Here is a 20,094-nt window from a genome sequence, read left to right as displayed (position 1 = left end):
ATTGTTAATAAAAAAGGCTTTTGAAAACAACCCATCCAGTGGCTTTAGTGCAGATCACATGTAACGCAGATGTGCTGTTTTCAGCTTCAGCCCATTAGCATACAGTTATGTGTTACCTGGAATTCACATGACTTATTTCGCTAATTATTTCTAAATCCATTTTACTTGTGGGGTTTAAACAGACACGAGATAATGCCAGGTTAAAGTGATTGAAAGCGGTCACCCGTGTTACGGGGCGGACGTGCTGCTTAAAAAAACAAAAGCGGCTTCAGCTCAAGCAGCAGCGCATGTCTGGCCTGCAGTATGAGAAACTCAATAGAGTAAATAGTGCTTACAACCTAAATAACAGGTCCTGTGTAACAACCGAAGTAAAGGGGCCAGTCGCCATGGGAGGTTACAAATGAAGACAAGGCCATACTAAGGAAGGACTAACGTATCCAAAAGGCAGCATTTACAAAAGACAATGGCACAAACCAATGAAAAATATGGGTGGAGAGTGGACGCGGCTTTTCTCCCATACTCTACTACAGCAGTCTTGCAGGGTGAGTAGCGCATGCGATCTGCCGGTAGGCTCGACCTAAAAATGGTTCAACACCCTGGAAGAAATCTCTCAGGGTGTCAGGATGATTAATATTTTGGTTTTCAAAAGCAAGCTCTTGCTTTGAAAGTTTGATATGAAAAACAAAAAAGCTAACTGAGCAGATGCATGAACCACGGCGGACACTCACTCGGCAAAAGTTCCATGTTTGCAGTGTCTTCCTCTGAAGGCATTGAGGTCTCTTCCAGGAAGGCATAAATCTCTAAATTTGGTGGATGATAATCCATCAGGGTGATGTTCGTATCTAATATTGTGATTTTATGTATATTTTGATATCAGTTGCTTTGCTATTGTTGTTATTACTTGTTAAAAATACATTTACTCAGAAAAGATTTTTTCATGTGACTTATACAAACATCACACATTTTTTGAGTGGGGGTCATTCACAGTCATTTGTCTGTGACTTCTCCTTGAGGGTTAAATGTCCTTAGGCAAAAAGTTTCAAACTGTAGTACACAAAACATCAACCACTTCCTCCTTTTTTAAATTAAATATTTCATGGGTGGGATCTCATTTCTAGACGTAAAGCAAGAACTGTGATTCACCTTGTCTGGGCAGTTCAGCTGGGGCGCCTCTTTCGTCACAGATTTATGAGAGTTGCGAATGAGCTTGAAACACCTCCAGACACAATTCATCATGAACATCTGCAGGATAGAGAGCACATACAGAATTAAGAACTTCCATCAATTATTTTATTGGCATAAATTAAGTACCAAAAAAGAAATATCAGCAAATTCTATGGCATGCAAGCCCAGCATAAATGCATAGTAAGATATCAATGCTGTTTGCGATACATGTACCAATACCAAATGCTACTAAAATATAAGAAAGGAAGAGAAAAGATCAAAAAGAGTGAGGAAATAAGCCATAGATTGAGAAGAAAAGAAAAGAAAGGGAAAAGGACAGGAGAAAAAAGAAGGGAGAGAAGATGAAACCAAACTACAAAGCAGGGTAAAGAGGGCAGGGAAATGGATCATTCAGATGAAGCCCAAGTATAGTAATGCTGGGGTGGGGAGTGCGGTGTCAATGACAAGACAGAATCAAGAGTCATGGGAAATTGGGACGGGGTCATCCTGCAGAAAGGGAGACCACGTGAGAAGAAATCTGCTTTGTCCAGGAAGTAGTAAATAGCCAGTTCATAGGACGTTGTCGTGTACATTTCCGCAAACCATTCCTCGTGCGACTGCAGTTGTGGAGAACGGCAATGTCATATAATACAGATTTTGGTAGTGCAAGGGCAGTGATGAGCAGACGAAGGGCATGCTGGGGCAGCTCAGAAAGGTCCGATAAGTCATGGAGGAAAATTAGGGGTCTGGAAGCGGTGAGGGGAATTCCATGGACTCCAAGAGTGTAGACACTACTGCTGTCCAGAAGGGATGAATGGCAGGACAACCCAGTAATATGTGAACTATATCACAGGGCGCATGATCACTTCGCTAGCAGGCAGAGTGAGGGAGCAACCCTGCAACCTGAAGCTGTGCCGGAGTCCAGTGCCAGCCCGGAAGAATCTTAAATAGACTGAACTTCATCCGTGCTTCCCGGACTCCCCGTTCTAGGGCTTCCAAGAGTTCTACCGTGTCCTCCTCATCATATTCCACCTGCAAGCGAGCCTGCCAGGTCGTCCTGAGACTAGCCAATTGCAGCTGGGAGTAGAGTTGGCGAATCAGAAGATTGTAGAACCCACACATCACACCTTTAAATTGACACCAAATGGTAAGGTAAGAGAGCACCAGGGAACAGGGGATGGTCCAGGGTTAAGGACCCAGTTTTCTCAGCAGGCAATGATGATGGTAATATTGGTGGTGGTATTGGTGGTAATTGTGTGTAGCACCATTGTTGAGTATGCAGCAGGCCAAATTCTTCCTGTATCATCTCAAAGGACTTGAGTTCGCCACCAGAAATCAGGTATGTGAGGGTTAGAATCCCAGCTCTCTGCCAGGGGCTCCAGTCAAGCATGCCCCCCATGTGAAAAGCAGTATTGTTCCAGAGGAGAGCCTTGTCATGGAGATACTCATCAACAGAAAAGAGCATGTGAGCCCGTATCCAGGTAGCGTCCATGGCTTTCAGCATAGCTGAATCCGGCGGCTGGGCCAGGATGATAGAAGACCTGTAGTCCCAACAAGGCCTTTTGGAGTCTACATTCGATCACAACCCATAATAGGGGGTCTTGGACTCAAGGGTGCATGTACACCATTTGGGCCAAGTGTAAGGCTAGACATTAAGGCTCTGTAGAGGGCAGGCCCAGTCCTCCTGCTGATTTGTGGGCGATAAGTTTCCAGACTGCCAGGCGAGTTCTCTCTGAATCCCAGATGAAGGCCTTAATGGTCTTGTCTCTCTGATGGAGGGTCGAGAGGGGTGTTAGTTAGGGAAGCATGCCCAACACATACGTGATTTGGGGGAGGGAAACCATTTTCACTGCTTGAGTCCGTACCCAGAGAGGGAGATTCAGGAGGGACCACTTCGCGAAGTCCAATTGCATTCGCTCCATAAGTGGGTCCAGGTTATCCGCTACCATGCGTTCCAGGCCTCTGTTAACTAGGATGTCCAAGAACCTAAAGCAGAAATTCTTCCACTGGAGTGGATAACTGGCGATGGCAGCAAATTAGGTGATTTGTGACAGCGGCAAGGCCGCGCTCTATCTCCAGTTCACCTTGTGGCTGGATATTTCTGCAAAAGCATCAATAATCTCTAGCACTGCGGGATTGGAGGAAGGTAAAGCTGATATGGTGAGTAAAATGTAATCATCATACAAATACGGTGTCAAGGGACCTCCGGGTGTGGGAATATGTTAGATTTTTGGGGGTCTCTAGTTGGCATAGGCAGGTACCTGTGACAAATAGGGACCCTTGCGTCTAGTCAGGGTAAAGGGCTACACTCCTAAAATAACCCCTGCTCACCCCCTTGGTAGCTTGGCACGAACAGACAGGATTATCTCAGAGGCAGTGTGTGAAGCATTTGTGAACACGTACAGTAATCAAGTGACAACACTACAGATGGACACCACACAAGTTTTATATCAAAAATAAGTATTCTTTATATAGATTTATCACAAGACCATAAATGACAAAAATCCACAATACAGTTACTTTAAAATGGTAGAATTTAGCTTAGTTCTCTTAAGATGGTAAATGCGACACTCAGAGTTCAATGTACCTTAAGATGCGACATGCAGGGCAACGAAAGTGTTGCAAGGATGGTGATGCATTGAAGATCCGGTGCAAATAAACAAAGATGGCGCCTTCTTCTTGATGCGACACGCTTCCCGGTGATGTGGCGGCGTCTGCTGCAATGTTGATCCTCTTTTCCGGTGATGCAAGATGCTTTATACGATGAGAGCCGCAACAGGCCCTGCGACACGCTTTCCAGTGATGCGGCGGCGTCTGCTGCAACGTCGGTCCTCTCTCCTGGCGATGCGAGTTGCTTCCACAATGATGCGAGCCGCGACAGGCCCTGCAACACTCTTCCCAGTGATGCGGCGGCGTCTGATGCGACGTCGATCCTCGTCTCCTGCGATGATCCGCGACAGGCGCTGGACACGCTACCCAGTGATGCGGCAGTGTCTGCTGCGATGTCGATCCTCTTCTCCTGGCGATGCGAGAGGCTTCGGTGGACCTGCGATGACTCAACAATTCTTCTGCGACACACTTCCCGGGAATGCGGCGGCATCTGCTGCGACGTCGATCCTCTTCTCTGGCGAGACTATGCGCTTCGTGTTGTGAAGCGGCAGTGGCAGTTCGGCGACAAGCTTCTTGTTCTTGAGTCGCGCTTCCAGCTCCTTTCGTCATGCAAGTCCTCAAAAAGTCCAGCACAACTGCAGGCACTTCAAGAGAACTCTTGGGGAGCTGGTGGGTGAAGTCTGTTGTCCCTGAGACTTCAGCAGGAGGCAAGCTCTTTTCCACGCCCTTGGAGATCCTTCACAAGTTGTATAAAAATGCACAAAAAGTCCTTTCTCCTTTCTTTGGCAGTCAGACAACCACTGCAGGCCAATCCCCCAAGCAGCACTTCAGCTTAGGGATAGTCTCGCCTCAGTTTCGTCTGGTTCCACTCAGCAAAGGATTCTTCTTGTTTCGCAAAGTGATCTAAAGTTCTTGGGTTTGGGTCCCAATATTTATACCAAGTTTCTCTTTGTTCTCTGAAGGCAGAGAGGCCTTTGCCTAGTCCAAACCAGTTCTGGTCAGTCCTGGAGCATTTTGTTTACATGACTCCTTCTTTCCTTTCAGAGTGCAGGGCAGAGACATCAGACGCACCACAGGAGGTGGAGCCAGCATTGTGGAGGGAAGGCACAGCCCTATTCAGGTCCCAGGAGCAACTCCTCCCACCCATCTAGATGCAGATCTCTCTATTCAGCCCTGTGCTGACTCACCCTGTCTCCTGGAATCCCCAAGCCCCTGTCACTCAAACTCCAGACAAGGAATACACAGCCTAGCAGAGGCAGGCCTGGATGGTTAGACAGGAAAATTCCTACTTTCTAAAAGTGGTATTTTCAAACACAGAATGTTAAAACCAACTTCACTAAAAGATGCATGTTATTATTCTGAGTTCAGGCATACTAAATCCAAATTTCTACCGTGTTCCCTGAGTCAGTTAGGATTATAAGATGTAATAATCAAACTGCCCATTCTGGCCTATGGAGAACAGGTAGCCTTGCAATAGTGAAAACGAAAATGGCTGTAATTCACTATTAGAACATGCCACACACACCAGGGCATGTCCTACCTTATACTTACAATGCACCCTGCCCTTGGGCCTACCATAGTGGAGTCTGATATGAAGAAAAGGGAAGGTTAAGGGATTGGCAAGTGGGTGCACTTGCCAGTCAGCATGACAGTACCAGACTGCACGCAGGCTCTGCAATGGCAGGCCTTAGACACACCTTTACAGACTGCTTCTGTGGGTGGCACAACCAGTGCTGCAAGCCCACCAGCAGTATTTGGATTACCAGCCCTGGACACTCCTGGTGCACTGTACTAGGGTCTGACAGGTAACCCAAACCAACCAATCATGGAATCACTAATTCATACATCAATTTACTATAGGGAGCACTTGCACTGTGGTACTGGACAGCAGTGGCACAGTGCCCAAAGCATCTAACACCAGCAAAAACACACGAGGCACAGCAAAAAAATGGAAGGGAGACCCACGCCAAGGTGCCAGGTCTAACAGGATACCTATAATCTGGTCTGACTGGCTTAGGAATGCCTCTAAATGCTCCATCTCAAAGAGAAATAACATGGGGGAGAGTGGACAACCCTGACGTGTACCCCTCTAGACTGGGAAAGGATCAGAGAGAAAGCCTCCACAATTGACCTGTGCTGAGGGGGAATCATAGAGACACCTCACTCTGGAGATGAAGTCGCCACCAAGAGCAAATATTCAGAGTGCGACAAACAGGTAGTCCCATTCTATCCAATGACTTCTCGGCATCCAACGACAGCACCAAGGCCTCATCTGGAAGATCCGTTGCTAGTCAGACCGCATGAACTAATGTGCGAAGATGATTATGGGATGAGCGGATTGGGACAAAGCCTACTTGCAAATGGTGAATAAGAGAGGGGAGGACCTGCTTGAGGCGAGCATCTCTATTGAGAAGGCATATGGGGCCATGACTACCTCCAAGAAGAGGGTCTTTTCCTGGTTTAGGAAGGACTGAAATGAGCACCCTGTTGGAAACTAAATTCAGGAGCCCGTGCGATCAGTCTCAGCGGAGGCCTCATGGAGAAGATCCACCACCTCCGATTTGGTCCATTTGTAAAACCATGCCAGAAAGCCATCTTTGCTTTATGGCTTTATGATAGGGTAGATCAGAGATTGCCTGCTAAATATCCTCTTTAGTGATCGCACCCTGAAGCAGTTTCCTATCTTCCTCTGAGAGGCACGGTAAGTGAATATCATCCAAAAAGGTGTTCATCTGCCCTAATCCCTGAACAATTTCCGGAGCATAAAGGGCCCTACAGTAGGATGTGAACGTGTCTGTAATTTCCTGTGGCTTGGTGACTAACACCCTTGAGTCAGTGATGATAAGAGGAATGGGCATGCCCTCCTCCCTCTGCCTGAACTGCAGCCCCAGTAGCCTTCCCGCCTTCTCTCTCTGTTTGTAGTTCTAGTATTTCAACCTCAGCAGCGCATACTCAGCTTTGGAGGTAAAAAGAGTATTGAGGTCCATACACGCCTTTTCCATTGAACTTCCATTGTAGGTTCATCATGAGAGGAAGACATTTTGAATTCCAGGAGTCAAGTCATCAGGTGAGGCAACAAACAGAATTTTTCTAATAAACCATGAGCTTGTACAGCTTTGTGAAAATGAACGCTGTAAAGCCACATCTGGCACACTCAACTATAAGGGTAAATCTTGTCACCAGTGAATAAAACGTCATGAATAACAGGCATTAAATGCATACTTTTGTCATGTTAAATATATCCAATTGCTCACCACCGTCTATTCAAACCAGTGGTCGGTACTCAATAGGCATTTATAACAGTTTACAAGATACTCCTCCAAGAATGGAAATAGCTCACTGATACCTTGAATGACATTGCATTGTTTATTTTAAGAATGCCAATACTCTTCAAGGTCTCTGGGCGTTCAAGGTCTATGGGCGAGCTGGAGTTATTTCGTTTTTTGGACGGATTGCCATGTTTGTAAAACAGCAAATGAAATAAAATTCAAAGCGTGTCAGAACTTTGACCTCCGAAACAGAGCAACCTCGACCAACCACTATTTCGACTTCTCTCATTTACTATAGAAATGCCCATAATTTCCACCCCTTTTACTTGCCTTTTATGACCTCGACTTGCAATAACATATGTCACATAGCATTGAATCCAATAATTAAATAATTTATTGTTGCCCCTCTTTTTACAACCCCATTTCCTTTAACTCTTCATTTCCCACATGAGTATTAAAAAATATATTGCATAGTGTAATTGAATCAATAATATTTATAATTATATGTATATATTTTCAGACGTTTGTTCCCGTTTTATTATTCCCATACTGTTAGTGTCCTTTTTTTACAAAATGTTAATTTACTGTCACGAGTTATCCTTTAATTTTATTTACCTCTGGGGTAAACCTCGTTTGCACCACTGGTTATGTTTTTATAGATATCATTACATTCCCGTAACAAAAAAGTCAGCTTTCCAAGATGAATACATTAAAATAAATAGGTCAAAGCAACAGTGCGTTTGAAGATATGGAAAGCCCGAGTTCATTGGTCTAAGTTCTAGTAGGTTAATGTTATGTTGTTGGAAGTTCCGGGAGTTCACCAATAGAAGAGAACTAGGAGTGAAGTAAAAGAGCGCCTAGAATTAGACAAATTACACCAGATGCGAATCCAAGCACCACAGGACCACTAAATCCACATTTATACTATTTTAAGATTTCCCTATTCATTGTTTCTACATGCCGATGATACAACTATTCAGAGTAGACGAATGAGGTATTGTGTCCATATTAATTGTTCTGTTCTCGTTGTAGGTTTACTTTGCAGATTTCATCACGATAAAGACAATCGGTGACAAATGGAGTGAGTCACTCTTCCGTTGCCCTACTTCCGGTCACAGCCTCTGCCTGTAAAGGAATGCCTGGAGGTCCTGTAATTTGTATCAATATTGTAGATGCTATTGCATTGTAATTGCAATTATACAGCGCTTACTAACCTTGACAAGGCATTGAAGCACTTTCTGGTGGGTAGCACCCCTGGAACCCAAGTTTAGTGGTTAATGCAGTGGTTATTGGTTATTATTACTTATTGTTTATTGTTTGTGATTGGGATAAGACTGGTGCTCTCAAGGATCCATGTCATGCCTACACTCTAGTTTCTTTGTGGTAGATTAAATTAAGAGGATCTAATGGTAATCTTCAGTGGAGGGTTCATGATGTTCAGATGAGTTTCCTGCTTTGGAGCTGGCATCCCATTCTACATGCTGGAACTGTGCGCTGCTCCCTCAATGCAAGGTGTCAAAGACAGCGCAAAGGCCTATTTTGTTGCTGGCCAGCCTTGTCAAATAAACAAACTTTCAGAACTTTGCAAAGTCCGTTTTGCTGCTCTCAAAAGGCACTTTTGTGAGGTAGCTGGAAACATTTCCAGGTGGCAAGAAAATAGGTCAGGAGAGGAAAAGGCTTGTCTGTTTATAGAACAAGTAAATAAGGACAGCAGCTCAGGGATGCTACCTGGAAATGCATGTCTTCCTGTAAAATGTCACTTATCAATGCAGCGCCTGTTTCTCTTTTATAGCACGGTTGAGGCAGGCGCTGAGTATGAGAGATTATCCAACCAATGGTCTGTACTACTTTTATAAGTTCACATTAGCTCCTAAGGTGTCATGAGTTGAACTTAATGAGAAGTCCCCAAAAAGAATCCATTGTCCACCACCAGATTATGAAGCCTTCAGTTGAGACGTGGTGGAGGAGTGTTTAAAATGGGATTCAGGCCAATTGGTCGAAAGAATAATAAAATACATCAAGGTTGTAGTATCCATGTTAAATGCAGTGGCTAAATAGAACTGGTAGCCTTTGCACTTTAAAGGAAGACACTTTATGCGTGTCACTTAGGCCAGACATTAAGCCGCTGACGAGGTTTGTCTAAAAATACTCACCACACATGAATGGCAAAGATGAGGATGTATGTTGGGTCAGCAAGTCACCATGCGAGACTCCCTTTATCATCTACCCTATCTAGGTGCATACGAGTTTGTGGAGGATCGATTAGTACTGCCTATTTCATCTGTTTTTAACGTATTTTGATCAAAGTATCTGTGTTATTAAATGTTGATATTTGAGATGTGTATTTTATGGCATGCATGGAGTAAATTGACAGCATTAAAGGAGTCGGATGACTCTTACATATGAAATACAAAGATAAGGATGGATGTTGGGTTCGCAAGTCACCATGTCAGTCTCTTTTTATTACTTGTTCTAGTTAGGGGCAATATAGTATGTGGCGGACCAACTAGTCGTGCCTCTTTGTTTTATTTGTTATGTACTTATTTTGATCAACGTGTCTGGGTAATCATATTTTTGACATTTGAGGTATGCGTATTGTATGCTTTGCTTTTATATATTCCTTAGATTTTATATACTTTGTTTCCCATCGGTATTGACTATCCCGTGATGATTTTCAATTTTAGATAATCAAGTAAATAAATGATAAACTTTGAATGAAGCTTTCTGCAAACTATGGGCTTTGTGAAATACTCTGAGGTCTGAACTTCCTAACTTCCGAAGGCCTTCTTCATGAGTTGTATTGGGAAGGCAGGGGAGAGACAGAGGAAGATTCTCATGGAGCTCTGCAAATTCTGTTGTGGAGGCAGAAAGATGCAAGGTGCAGAGAATTACAGTGGAGTAAGTTGGCAGCAGGAGCTAAGGAACGTATCAGGATATCAGAGTTTTATATCTGGACTACAGGGAGTACTGCAAAACCATTTTTATGATGAAGGCCCGGCAGCTTCCCCAACAATAAAGTTTTGTGGAAACTATAATCAATCATTCACTGATAAAGCCAAAAGGCTGGTGGCCAGACATATTACCTTTGCCAATGCTTCATTTTTCCTGCTTTCTCCCCTGTGTTACTGTTTTCTATCTTTCTCTTTCTCTTCCTACTTCTTTCTTCATTTTCTACGTTTCTTTCTCTTACTCCAGGTCAAAGTCTGCTGATGAAAAAGAAGTCCCACACCCAAAAATCTGAGATCCCGGTTCACGAATGGCCTCGTACTTGTGGTGGGGGCCTCGCAGTCGTGGCAGGACCTCCGTGCTTCAGTTATCCATTGCGGACCCCCCCTCCTCCCCTCTCGCCACAAGTGCGGGCCCTTTGCGAATCGGCACCTGGATGGCTATCCACACTACTAGCAAAAACTGATGCAAATTAGGCACTAGTTAGATGCATGGCAGATTTATAGGATAATCCGAGATTATGGGAATGTGTTCTTATTTACATTAATTATGTGTAAATTCACCGCAGCGATATTTCCTCTAAAACCTGCAGGCGTCCTGTCATCCTGAACCTACCATAGACACCGATGGGCTTGGACTCTGCACTGATTCCCACAAACAGCTTGCCTTCTAAAGGAGAGTTTTATGGGACTGCATTAAACTTGAATCCCCAAGATGTCTCTGTAGCAGAGAAGCTGCTGGGTATAGGCAGGGAGGGATGGAGAGTTTTATGGAGGGAATATCAGAGATATATTCACCCACCCCAACATGTGGGCAAAGCCCAGCCTCATCATAGTCTACACACTATCTTCACACTTTCCAGTCTGCAAATGTATATGTTAATGTAGCTGTTTTTTAAAGCTTCGTTATCCTACCTGAATGCGTCAATGTACTATCCAAGCTGTTATCATGTGTTTATCATACATTTCTTTTTTGTACGGATGATATACAGGCTCTTCGAAGCAGAACTTCATGAAGGAAAGATACGAAAATGGCAGTGCCGAACAACTTTCGAGTGCAATTAAGGAACATGCAAAATATCACGTGACAGTCCTACATATGGAGTATATGCAATTATATTTGCACGCTTTTGGGTCTTACTTTTGGGAGGTCGGCCTCACAAGGAAATGCATACTGGAGGTTTGCCCTATGTGAAAATCTCTCTCAAGACACCACTGGCACCATAGCACAATGCTTAGCACCACGCTAAAAGTGCCCTACTTCCAGAAAACCCAGCGTTGCACATTTCTTTAATGTTCGATCAATGCAGCTCTGCAGATTTTCTCACAGCGCTGCATTGAGAGAGAGTTAGTAAATCTTGGCCGTAGTTTTCTGGCATGTGTGGACCAAATAAATGTAAATATTTATATGGTTAAATAGGAAAAGGCTGACAGCAGGAGCTCTTTTTAATGTTTAAGGCACCTGACACTGTGCAGGAAGAGGTACACCGATTCCAGGAATCCTACAACACATTACATTGCAGTTGCTGATTGAGGCACTGGTGTTTGACAAATATGTCTAACAAATATGCCTGGTCAGATCTGGGAAGAAATAAGAAAGCTAGTTTACACTTTAATATACCCCCACTCCTCTTTAATGCCCCCTCTTTCCCTCTACCTCCTAACTGATGTGCCTAGAGGCTCCTGCAGTCAGAGACGGCTTTAGGGCAGTGCGACCGGTGCAGCCGCACTGGGCCCTGACCATTGCCTTGTTTAGCTATAACTAAAAACACCTGTGGCAGAGTTACTTGTACGTCCAGTTTTTAGGCAGCATAAAAAATATCAAGATAGCTCTTGTGATTAATGTTCCTGCTAGAGAGAGAGATCAGAGTTTTGTCTAGTGGCAGTTTTGACACCATAAAGTAGCACAGAGGGTTAAAAGGCCTGGTGCAAAGAACACGTACCGTGCAGATCAAAATCTGTATTTTATGTGGATAGCTGATGGATTACTGCTTTAGTCACAGAGATCCTTTTGTTACTACCACACTTCATAAGATACAACCCTAATATAAAACAGTGATTGTTACGAAGTTTCATCAAAGAGCTGCATGCAAACTGCATAAAATAGGTTAGGAAGTTATGTTTTTCTCCAGTGTTTCATTATCTATTCCTAATGTTGCTGAAAAGGGTTTGTTTGAGTAGATATACATTCTTATTAGCAAAGCCAGTCTTTACCAGCACTTTAAAACAAATGAAATGTATGTTAGAGGGGCTAGGGAGGGGGGCGTGGCTTGGCGCCCGCGAGTGATGGCAGCGCTCGAGTAAGCTCCGAGGCGGCACCGTGAGACTAGCTGGTTCCTGCCTCTTCAACATGGATGAAAACAACTGAGGATACGTCGGAATATGCCCTGATTCGACTGAATATCGATGGCAGCCTTCTTCTGCATCCGCGACGCTGCAACTGCTGTTAGTAAGTTCTGACAGACTTTTCGCGTTGACGGCCGCCATCTTAGATTCCTTGAATGGCGCGCGTTCCGTTCTGGACATCGCACCGTCAGCGCTTAAGTGATAGTGCAGACCTCCCATACTTCAGCAGCATCGAAGGTGTGGCCCTAGGGATCGTTCTATCCGTGTCTGAGACCCAGCATGTAATATATATTACATTTTGAAAGAGACATTTCCACACAGACCCCCAGCTAGCGCCAGGGATCCAACACATGCGAGGACTTTTTTGTTCCACCACAATCCTGGCTGTATGTTTTGGGCTGTGGGGTCCTCCCTGCTCTGACCACGCTATATCTATACTGCAGCGGTACATCCTGTCTCGATGGCTATTGCGAAACGGCTGTGACTTGCACCTGCTTCCGGATTACACTGCCATCTCCCAGTTTGTCACTGATACCCCAGGAGGGTGCGGGGAGTTGCACACTGGGGGCTTATTTATAACGTGGGGCACTCACCTCAAAGCACTTTGGAGCTGCAGAACCAGACTAGCGAGGTTTTGCTTGGTTGTTTTAAAGACCCCCAGGGGGCTTCAAAGAAATTTCAAAGAAGTCTGAGGGGATGAGGTAATGCGCAAGATGATGCAGGGTGACTAAATACTGACCTTCTGTAAGCAATAACTAAATAGTGCCTTCTGTCATCAGTGAACAGTACCAGCAGTCACACGGTCCTTGCAAGCTGGCTAATCGAGACAGCGTTGGCCAGAATATATTCATTTCGAGAGCGCCCTGGCGACTATACGCTCTTGAGTTTCTTGCAGTTGGCAACGTCCCTTTCTAACGTGCTCGATTACCCTCATACACCTACTGTGCAACTTCTATGCTGTTCACGTTTCGACCTTCTGTACCTCTGCTGGGCTAATAATTCTACGGCCTTGTTCCATGGGTAGGCTCAAGTCAATGTCGCATTTCCCTCGCTCGACCAAACTTCATATCGTGAAGAATTCCAAGGTCTTTTCTGCCTTCTCGCAATTGGAGGACTCCCTTAGCACGTCTGCCTCAGATACACAAATGGATCCTTCCAGACCTGCGCAGGATAATTCTAAATCTAACACGAAGCGGCTTAAGTCGAACTCCCTCTCACCCCCTAAGCATCCGGGGCCAGTATCCATGGAATTATTGTTAGAAGAAATAAGATCCCTACGTCCTTTTATGGAAGAAACTAACATTAAGCTCCAAATCCTCACAGATAATTGGTCACAAATGGAAACAAGGGTGACTTCGATTGAAAAATCTGTTCAGTCATTCCACGAGACATCCTCCACTGTCTCAAACCTGAAATCTCAAGTTCTGGACCTTCAACAACACGTGGAGCAGTTGGAAAACAGGAGTAGACGCAATAATCTTCGTATTTACGGCCTAGCCGAAGGAGTTGAGGGATCTGACCCAATCACCTTCTTTAAGTCGTTCCTCCCCAAGCTCCTGCATTTGCCACCGGACAAAGCCCTCAACATCCAACGTGCCCACAGACTGGGTCGACCGCCCTCTTCTGCCTCTTCCTCACAAAGACCTAGGGGGGTCATCCTCTACTTTTTGGAATATATAGATCTCCTGATGGTGTTGACAGCGGCTAAGTCTTCTCCAAATCTGACTTGGTCTGGTTCGTCCCTGTTCTTCGCACAGGACTATGCTAAGGCTACAGCCAATCGTCGTAAGGTTTTCCTGAGCTTCCGAAATGATCTACGCGCGATGGGAGCGCGATATGGCCTCTACCACCCATGTCTCTTTAAAGTTACTTATAACAATCGTACTACCACTTATGAAGATCCGGTGCGCTTACAAAGCTTCATCAATGCGCACAAATCATCTGCTATGGATGCCTCTGGTCCTTCCTCCTCTGCTCCTGGTTGACTAGTGATTTTATGATTTTCTTGCTGCAATTTACCTGAGCTTTTCTGATTCTCCGGTTATTTACTCTGCTAGTCCTCACTGTTTATGTTGTAGGTTGTCTTTTGTTTTGCAAGTTTCTCATGGTTTCATCGTAATTTCCTAATATGCCTTAATCCTCTTTTCTCCTTTTTCGTTCTACAGGAACTTTTGTTTCATGTTTTGATGATGTCTCCCGGTCCTTGCCTCGTTGCTCCTGGATGTGTCGCCTCACCCAAGTGGCTCCTTCCCTCCTCCACCCTTTCTCACATCCTTCCTTTGTAGGTATGTTCCTTCTCTATTTCCTTATCTGTCTTTCCTATGCCTCCTTTGCTCCCTCCTTCAATTCCTTCCCCTCTCCCTTTTCCTTGTTCTCATTTTTGTTCACATGTCTGTATCTTGTCTTCCTACCTCTGGTCGGATCCCTTTACTGGTGTAAGAGTTATACTCCCTATTTTTCTCGGTGCATTTGTTTTTCAACCTCTCCTTCCTTTCTGGTTCTTGGTTTCAATTTTGATACTGCTGTCTTTTATTCTCCCTTTCCTACCAGTGCTCATGCTTTTGTTTACTTATCTCTTTTCTTTTCCTTCAACGTGTTTCCACTGGTTTATCTTCTCTATTTTTGTCTTCCCTCCTTTTCAGGAGTCTCTCTTTCCCTAATCATGTTTTCCATATTTCCCATGGCTAAGTTACTGTTATGTCATTGAATTTATTGTCATGGAATGTGAAGGGTATTAATTCTCCGATTAAGTGTCAACGGATTTTATCACACCTAGCTAAATTGAATGTTGATATTGCATTCCTCTAGGAAACGCATTTAACTGATGTAGAATCTGTTAAGCTTAGACGTGGATGGGTGGGAGAACTGTTTTATTCGCAGGGTGATGGCAAACGTAATGGTGTGGCAATCCTGTGTCGCAAGTCTCTCCCCTTTCAGGTCCTTGCCCACGAATCGGATGCTTCTGGTCGGTGGGCTTATGCCAAGCTATCACTGAGAGGTGTTCCAATCTCTCTGCTTAATGTCTATGGCCCTACCGTGGGTGAAACTTCTTTTTGGGCTGATTTCTCTCCGCTCTTAACCAAATTTATGGATCACAATTTTATTCTGGCAGGGGATTGTAATCAACCTCTCGATCCCTTTATCGATAGGATGTCCAAAGCTCCCTACATTCCCAACAGACCTCATAAGTTGTTTAGCCATGCTGTTGCGCAGCATAAGTTAGTAGACTCTTGGCGCCTTTGTAATCCAAAATTACGGGAATACACTTTTTATTCTCCCTGTCATCACTCCCAGTCACGACTTGACTATATTTTTGTCTCCCATCATCTTGCCCAATCACTTCTACACTCTGAGATAGGCCCCATACTGCTTTCTGATCACGCCCCTGTCCTTACAAGTGCTGATGTATTCCCTAAAATTACTGGTCCTAGAAGATGGCGATTCAACAACTCCCTCCTTGTCGACCCCAAGTTCACAGCCACCTTCACCTCTTTTTTTGATGAATTCTTTCTGATTAATGACGATGTCACTCTCCCTGACCATACTATCTGGGATGCTTTTAAAGCAGCTGCACGCGACTTTATTATTCGTTACGTTGCAGACAGACGCAAGATTGCACGAAGGTTCACCAAAAACCTCCTTTCTGACATTAAGAAATTGGAACATGCATATTTTACCTCTCATTCTGCTGATAGCTTGGCTGCTCTTGTTGCTGCAAAAATGAAATTCAATGAGAAGTCTACGGAGGATGCCTCCTTGTACTTGCTGAAGTCTACTGCTAAATTTTATGGGAGTAGGAACAAAGCAGGAAAGCTCTTAGCTAATTATTTGAAGATCAAGCATAATAAGTTAAATATTGAATCTGTATATGACTCTGCTGATACTTTGAAACATATGGATGATGACATTCTTGCTGAATTTTCACGTTTTTATAAGACTTTGTATATGTCTGAAACCCAACCCTCTCCCAGCTCCCTTGCTTGTTTTTTCTCCACCATTCACACACCATCCAATTTCCCCCTTGATCTTTCCTCTTTAGAGTCTGACGTCACACAAAATGAATTATTTAATGCACTGCAACATCTCAAACCCAATAAGGCTCCTGGTCCTGGCGGTTTTACCGTAGAATTTTACCTTCACTTTTCTAAATTGTTGATTCCGCGACTTCATTCCCTTCTTCATTCTTTTATTGCTCACGGTACCTCCTCGGGGACTTTCTCCGATGCCCACATTTGCCTAATACCTAAGCCTGGGAAAGACGTTAAATACTGCAAAAACTACAGGCCCATATCCTTAGTCACTATTGACTACAAACTCTTCGCTAAAGCATTGGCGATCCGCTTGGATCACCTTCTCCCCGATCTTCTAGGCGAAGAGCAATCCGGGTTTGTCAAGGGTCGGTATATCACGGATAACACAAGACTTTTATTTAACATCCTGTCAAAATCCTCCCGTTGTCAACATTCCCTTGCAGCGATTGCCCTCGATGCTGAGAAGGCGTTTGATCGTGTTGAATGGCATTATCTATTTCACACCCTGACTTGGTTAGGTTTTGGCCCTAGATTTATCTCTTTAATTTCCCTACTCTATTCACATCTCAGAGCTGCAGTTTTTGCGAATGGTCAAATTTCCTCTTATTTTGATTTAGGCAGAGGCGTCCGCCAGGGTTGCCCCCTGTCCCCCTTTCTCTTCAACCTCGCCTTAGAGCCTTTTTTATCCAAGTTGCGTCAGAATCCTGCCATTCATGGTTTCCAGATTGCAGACTCTCATATTAAACTTGCTGCTTATACAGACGATATTCTACTCTTCCTTTCCAACCCTGCAGAATCTCTCCCTGCCTTTCTGAATGAAGTCCGGACTTATTCCTCTATCTCTGGGTATAAACTTAACCATGACAAATGTGAGATCCTTCCCCTGACCAAATTCACTTTCAAACAAGAATTTCATGACTCTCAGTTTACTTGGTGTCCTTCCCATATTAAGTATCTGGGTTTATATATCACCCCCTCCATTTCGGACACTGTCTCTTTATGTATGTCCAAATGCATCCAAAAGATCGCAAGGTGGCATCCTTTATACCTATCCTGGTGGGGTCGTCTTGACACAATTAAAATGATGATCTCCCCTATTATTCTTTATACGCTCTCTAATATTCCTGTACCCATTCCAGCGAAATTTTTTACGAAGGTCAATTCGACGCTCTCCTCTTTTTTGTGGAACCTCAAGAAACCCAGAATGTCTCTTGCCAGACTTATCCGTCCTGCCTCCGAGGGTGGTGTCAACTTTCCTGACTTCCCTGCGTATCAGAAGGCCTTTTTATTACGTCAAGCTTCCCTCTGGCTACAAGACTCCACCTCCCCCTGCCCTCTATGGATTAAGGTTGAGCGCGCTCTCCTCTCTCCGTTTTCTTTTGCAGAATTTCTTACTTTTTCCCGTAAACCCTCTTTGCTTTCTACCTCTATTCACAAGTTCACCCTTAAGCTTTTATTGTCTGCTGCCCCTGGACCTCCTCAGACCGTTGCTGATTTTCTTTCTTCCACAATCTGGCATAATAAATATCTCTTGATTGGCCATAAGCCCTTCTATTGGAAATCTTGGAGAGTTCCAGGATTGATTTGGATCTCGCAGCTCTTTTCTGGCTCCACCTTCTCCTCTTTTTCTGATCTTCGTTCTTCCTTTGACTTACCCGCTTCCTTTCTTTCCAAATACCTTTTACTTAAAGCTGCAGTTCGGGAGGTTCATGATCGACTCTCGGTTTCCCTTCCTCCCCCTGTTCCTCACCTCCCTATTTCTCAACTTCATTCTTTCTTGCGTACCACTCCCAGAGCGTCTCATATTTATAAATACCTTCATGCGCATGAACTACTCAGACCTAAGTCCAAGATTGAATCTCAGTGGGAAGCCGATCTCGAAGTAGATTGGCCGATATCTTTATGGGATAAAATCTGGACAAAGCTTCGTAAAACTTCCAGAGCGGCTTCCTTGACACAATCCTTATTTTTTATTTATAACAGACTACTTTACACTCCTTCTATACTACACAAACGTTTCCCCAATACATCAGACGAATGCTGGTCATGTGGTTCTCCCAATGCTACATTGCTTCACATGTTATTTCTTTGTGAACGTGTGCATGCTTTTTGGTTACAGGTGTGGGCTCAAGTTAATGTTATTTTTCATACTTGTATTCCTTTTTCTCTCCCTCACCTTTTTTTGGGCAGTTTATCTTCTAGTTGGGATAATGTAGATATGTGTGTTCGCATTGTTGACTTGTTATTGGCCGTTGCCTTTCAGCAGATTACTGTTAATTGGAAAAATGCGTCCCATATTTCTTTCAAAGCGTGGTGGTACAATGTCTGTCACAATCATAGACTTGATAATGCCTTTGTTTTTCCTGTTCAAGTAGCAACTAAACGTGCGGACTTATGGCTCCCCGTTACGTTATATTTAGATCATTGTGTTGCCCGCTCCTCCCGTCCATTGCCTGCTCAACAAGAAGTTCCTAAACCCCCATGATACCCTTCCCATGTCCATAATTTTTCACCATATTGTTTTGTTTTCAACCCTTTTGTGCTTAGTTGTTTAGATATGGTTGATGCAATTTTTTATTGCCTCTCTTCTAATGCTCATGATTATTATCTTGTCGTATATTCTCTCTTACACATTGTATTTTGCACTCCCCTTCCTTCCCTTTCCTCCCCTTTCCCTCCTTTCTCCCCTTCCCGCGGATACTCTGTACTGCATTCTCATTTTTTCATTACCTAATAAAATTCTTTTAAACTTAAAAGAGGGGCTAGGGAGAGAGGAGGGGCACTTTTGTCCGGTGGTAGTGAGCGAACTCGAGGAGTAGGTCGTGGAGGGGAGGGGGGGGGGGGGGGGGGAGTGGGTGCGCCAAAGATGAATTTTGCACCAGGTGCTAACAGCACTAAAGCCGGCCCTGCCTGCATTGTTTTAGTATGCTATATAAATGCCCTCCGGTAGTTGGTCAATTTCCTCTTGTCCATTTTTCCTTACCAACTAAAAGCTGGAAATAGGGCAGTCAAAGTATGAGTCACGAAGCAAGGGTTCCCATAACATGAAGAATAAAATTGATTTGTAGTGAATGATGCTCGTGGTTGCTGAACCACGTTCTACCTCACATCACCCTCAAAGGGTAACGTTGACTCTTCAACCTAACAGCCCCAGAAGTCAAAGCTTAAAGCGGATATACTTGGCAATTCTGTCAGCTCACAGCTGTATTTGGCTACTGCGTTTCCAAGGGCAGTGGCAACACTAACTGCCCTTGATTCACCTAGACCGAGGAGTCCCGGCATGGCAACCACGCACACAAATCTCACCTTCAGTGTACATAAACAAGCGTACAGAACGCTGTGCACTTTTACCGCACAAACAGTCTATAAGCAAATGCTGGCGCTCGCGCTCCTCATAGGCACGTGGCGACACATTTGCATTGGCAGCCAGTAGATGTATTCCAACGAGTTCCAGAACAACGGGGCAACGCACATTCCACCGGGGCAGCAGGGCTAAGAAGCAGTGCTTATAGAAGGCACGTGCTACGCAAATACCAACTGCATCGCATATTTTGTGAGGGCTTAGGAGTGCCGCTCCCGTGAAGTCGCGCGTGCCTGTCGCAGGCACGGCCATGTTGGGGGAATATTCTAATGTCTCTGCGGGGCGGGTTGCCACTAGGTCTGCGACCTGGCCTGCTGCTCGCACACTGCTGTGATTCATGCAGCTCTTGGTGCAGCATGGCCAGGTAT

The 20,094-nt window shown here is 44.5% G+C and overlaps 1 protein-coding gene across 4 annotated transcripts in view; it reads right to left on the bottom strand.

Annotated features, from left to right (window-relative positions):
• Nucleotides 1-20,094, bottom strand: part of LOC146857087 (lysosomal-associated transmembrane protein 5-like) — a 153,930-nt gene that overhangs the window by 29,871 nt on the left and 103,965 nt on the right. For all 4 annotated transcript variants that reach the window (XM_085647588.1, XM_085647589.1, XM_085647590.1 and 1 more), the window contains one exon: nt 1,144-1,242. In XM_085647588.1, coding sequence (XP_085503714.1) covers nt 1,144-1,242 — 99 coding nt within the window. The remainder of the gene's footprint in view (nt 1-1,143; nt 1,243-20,094) is intronic.

This window comes from Triturus cristatus, chromosome 3_2 (genome assembly GCF_964204655.1).
Source record: "Triturus cristatus chromosome 3_2, aTriCri1.1, whole genome shotgun sequence".
Taxonomy (NCBI): Eukaryota; Metazoa; Chordata; class Amphibia; order Caudata; family Salamandridae; genus Triturus; species Triturus cristatus.
The sequence above is the reverse complement of the archived record's forward strand: the minus strand, read 5'-3'. Positions and strand labels throughout refer to the sequence as shown.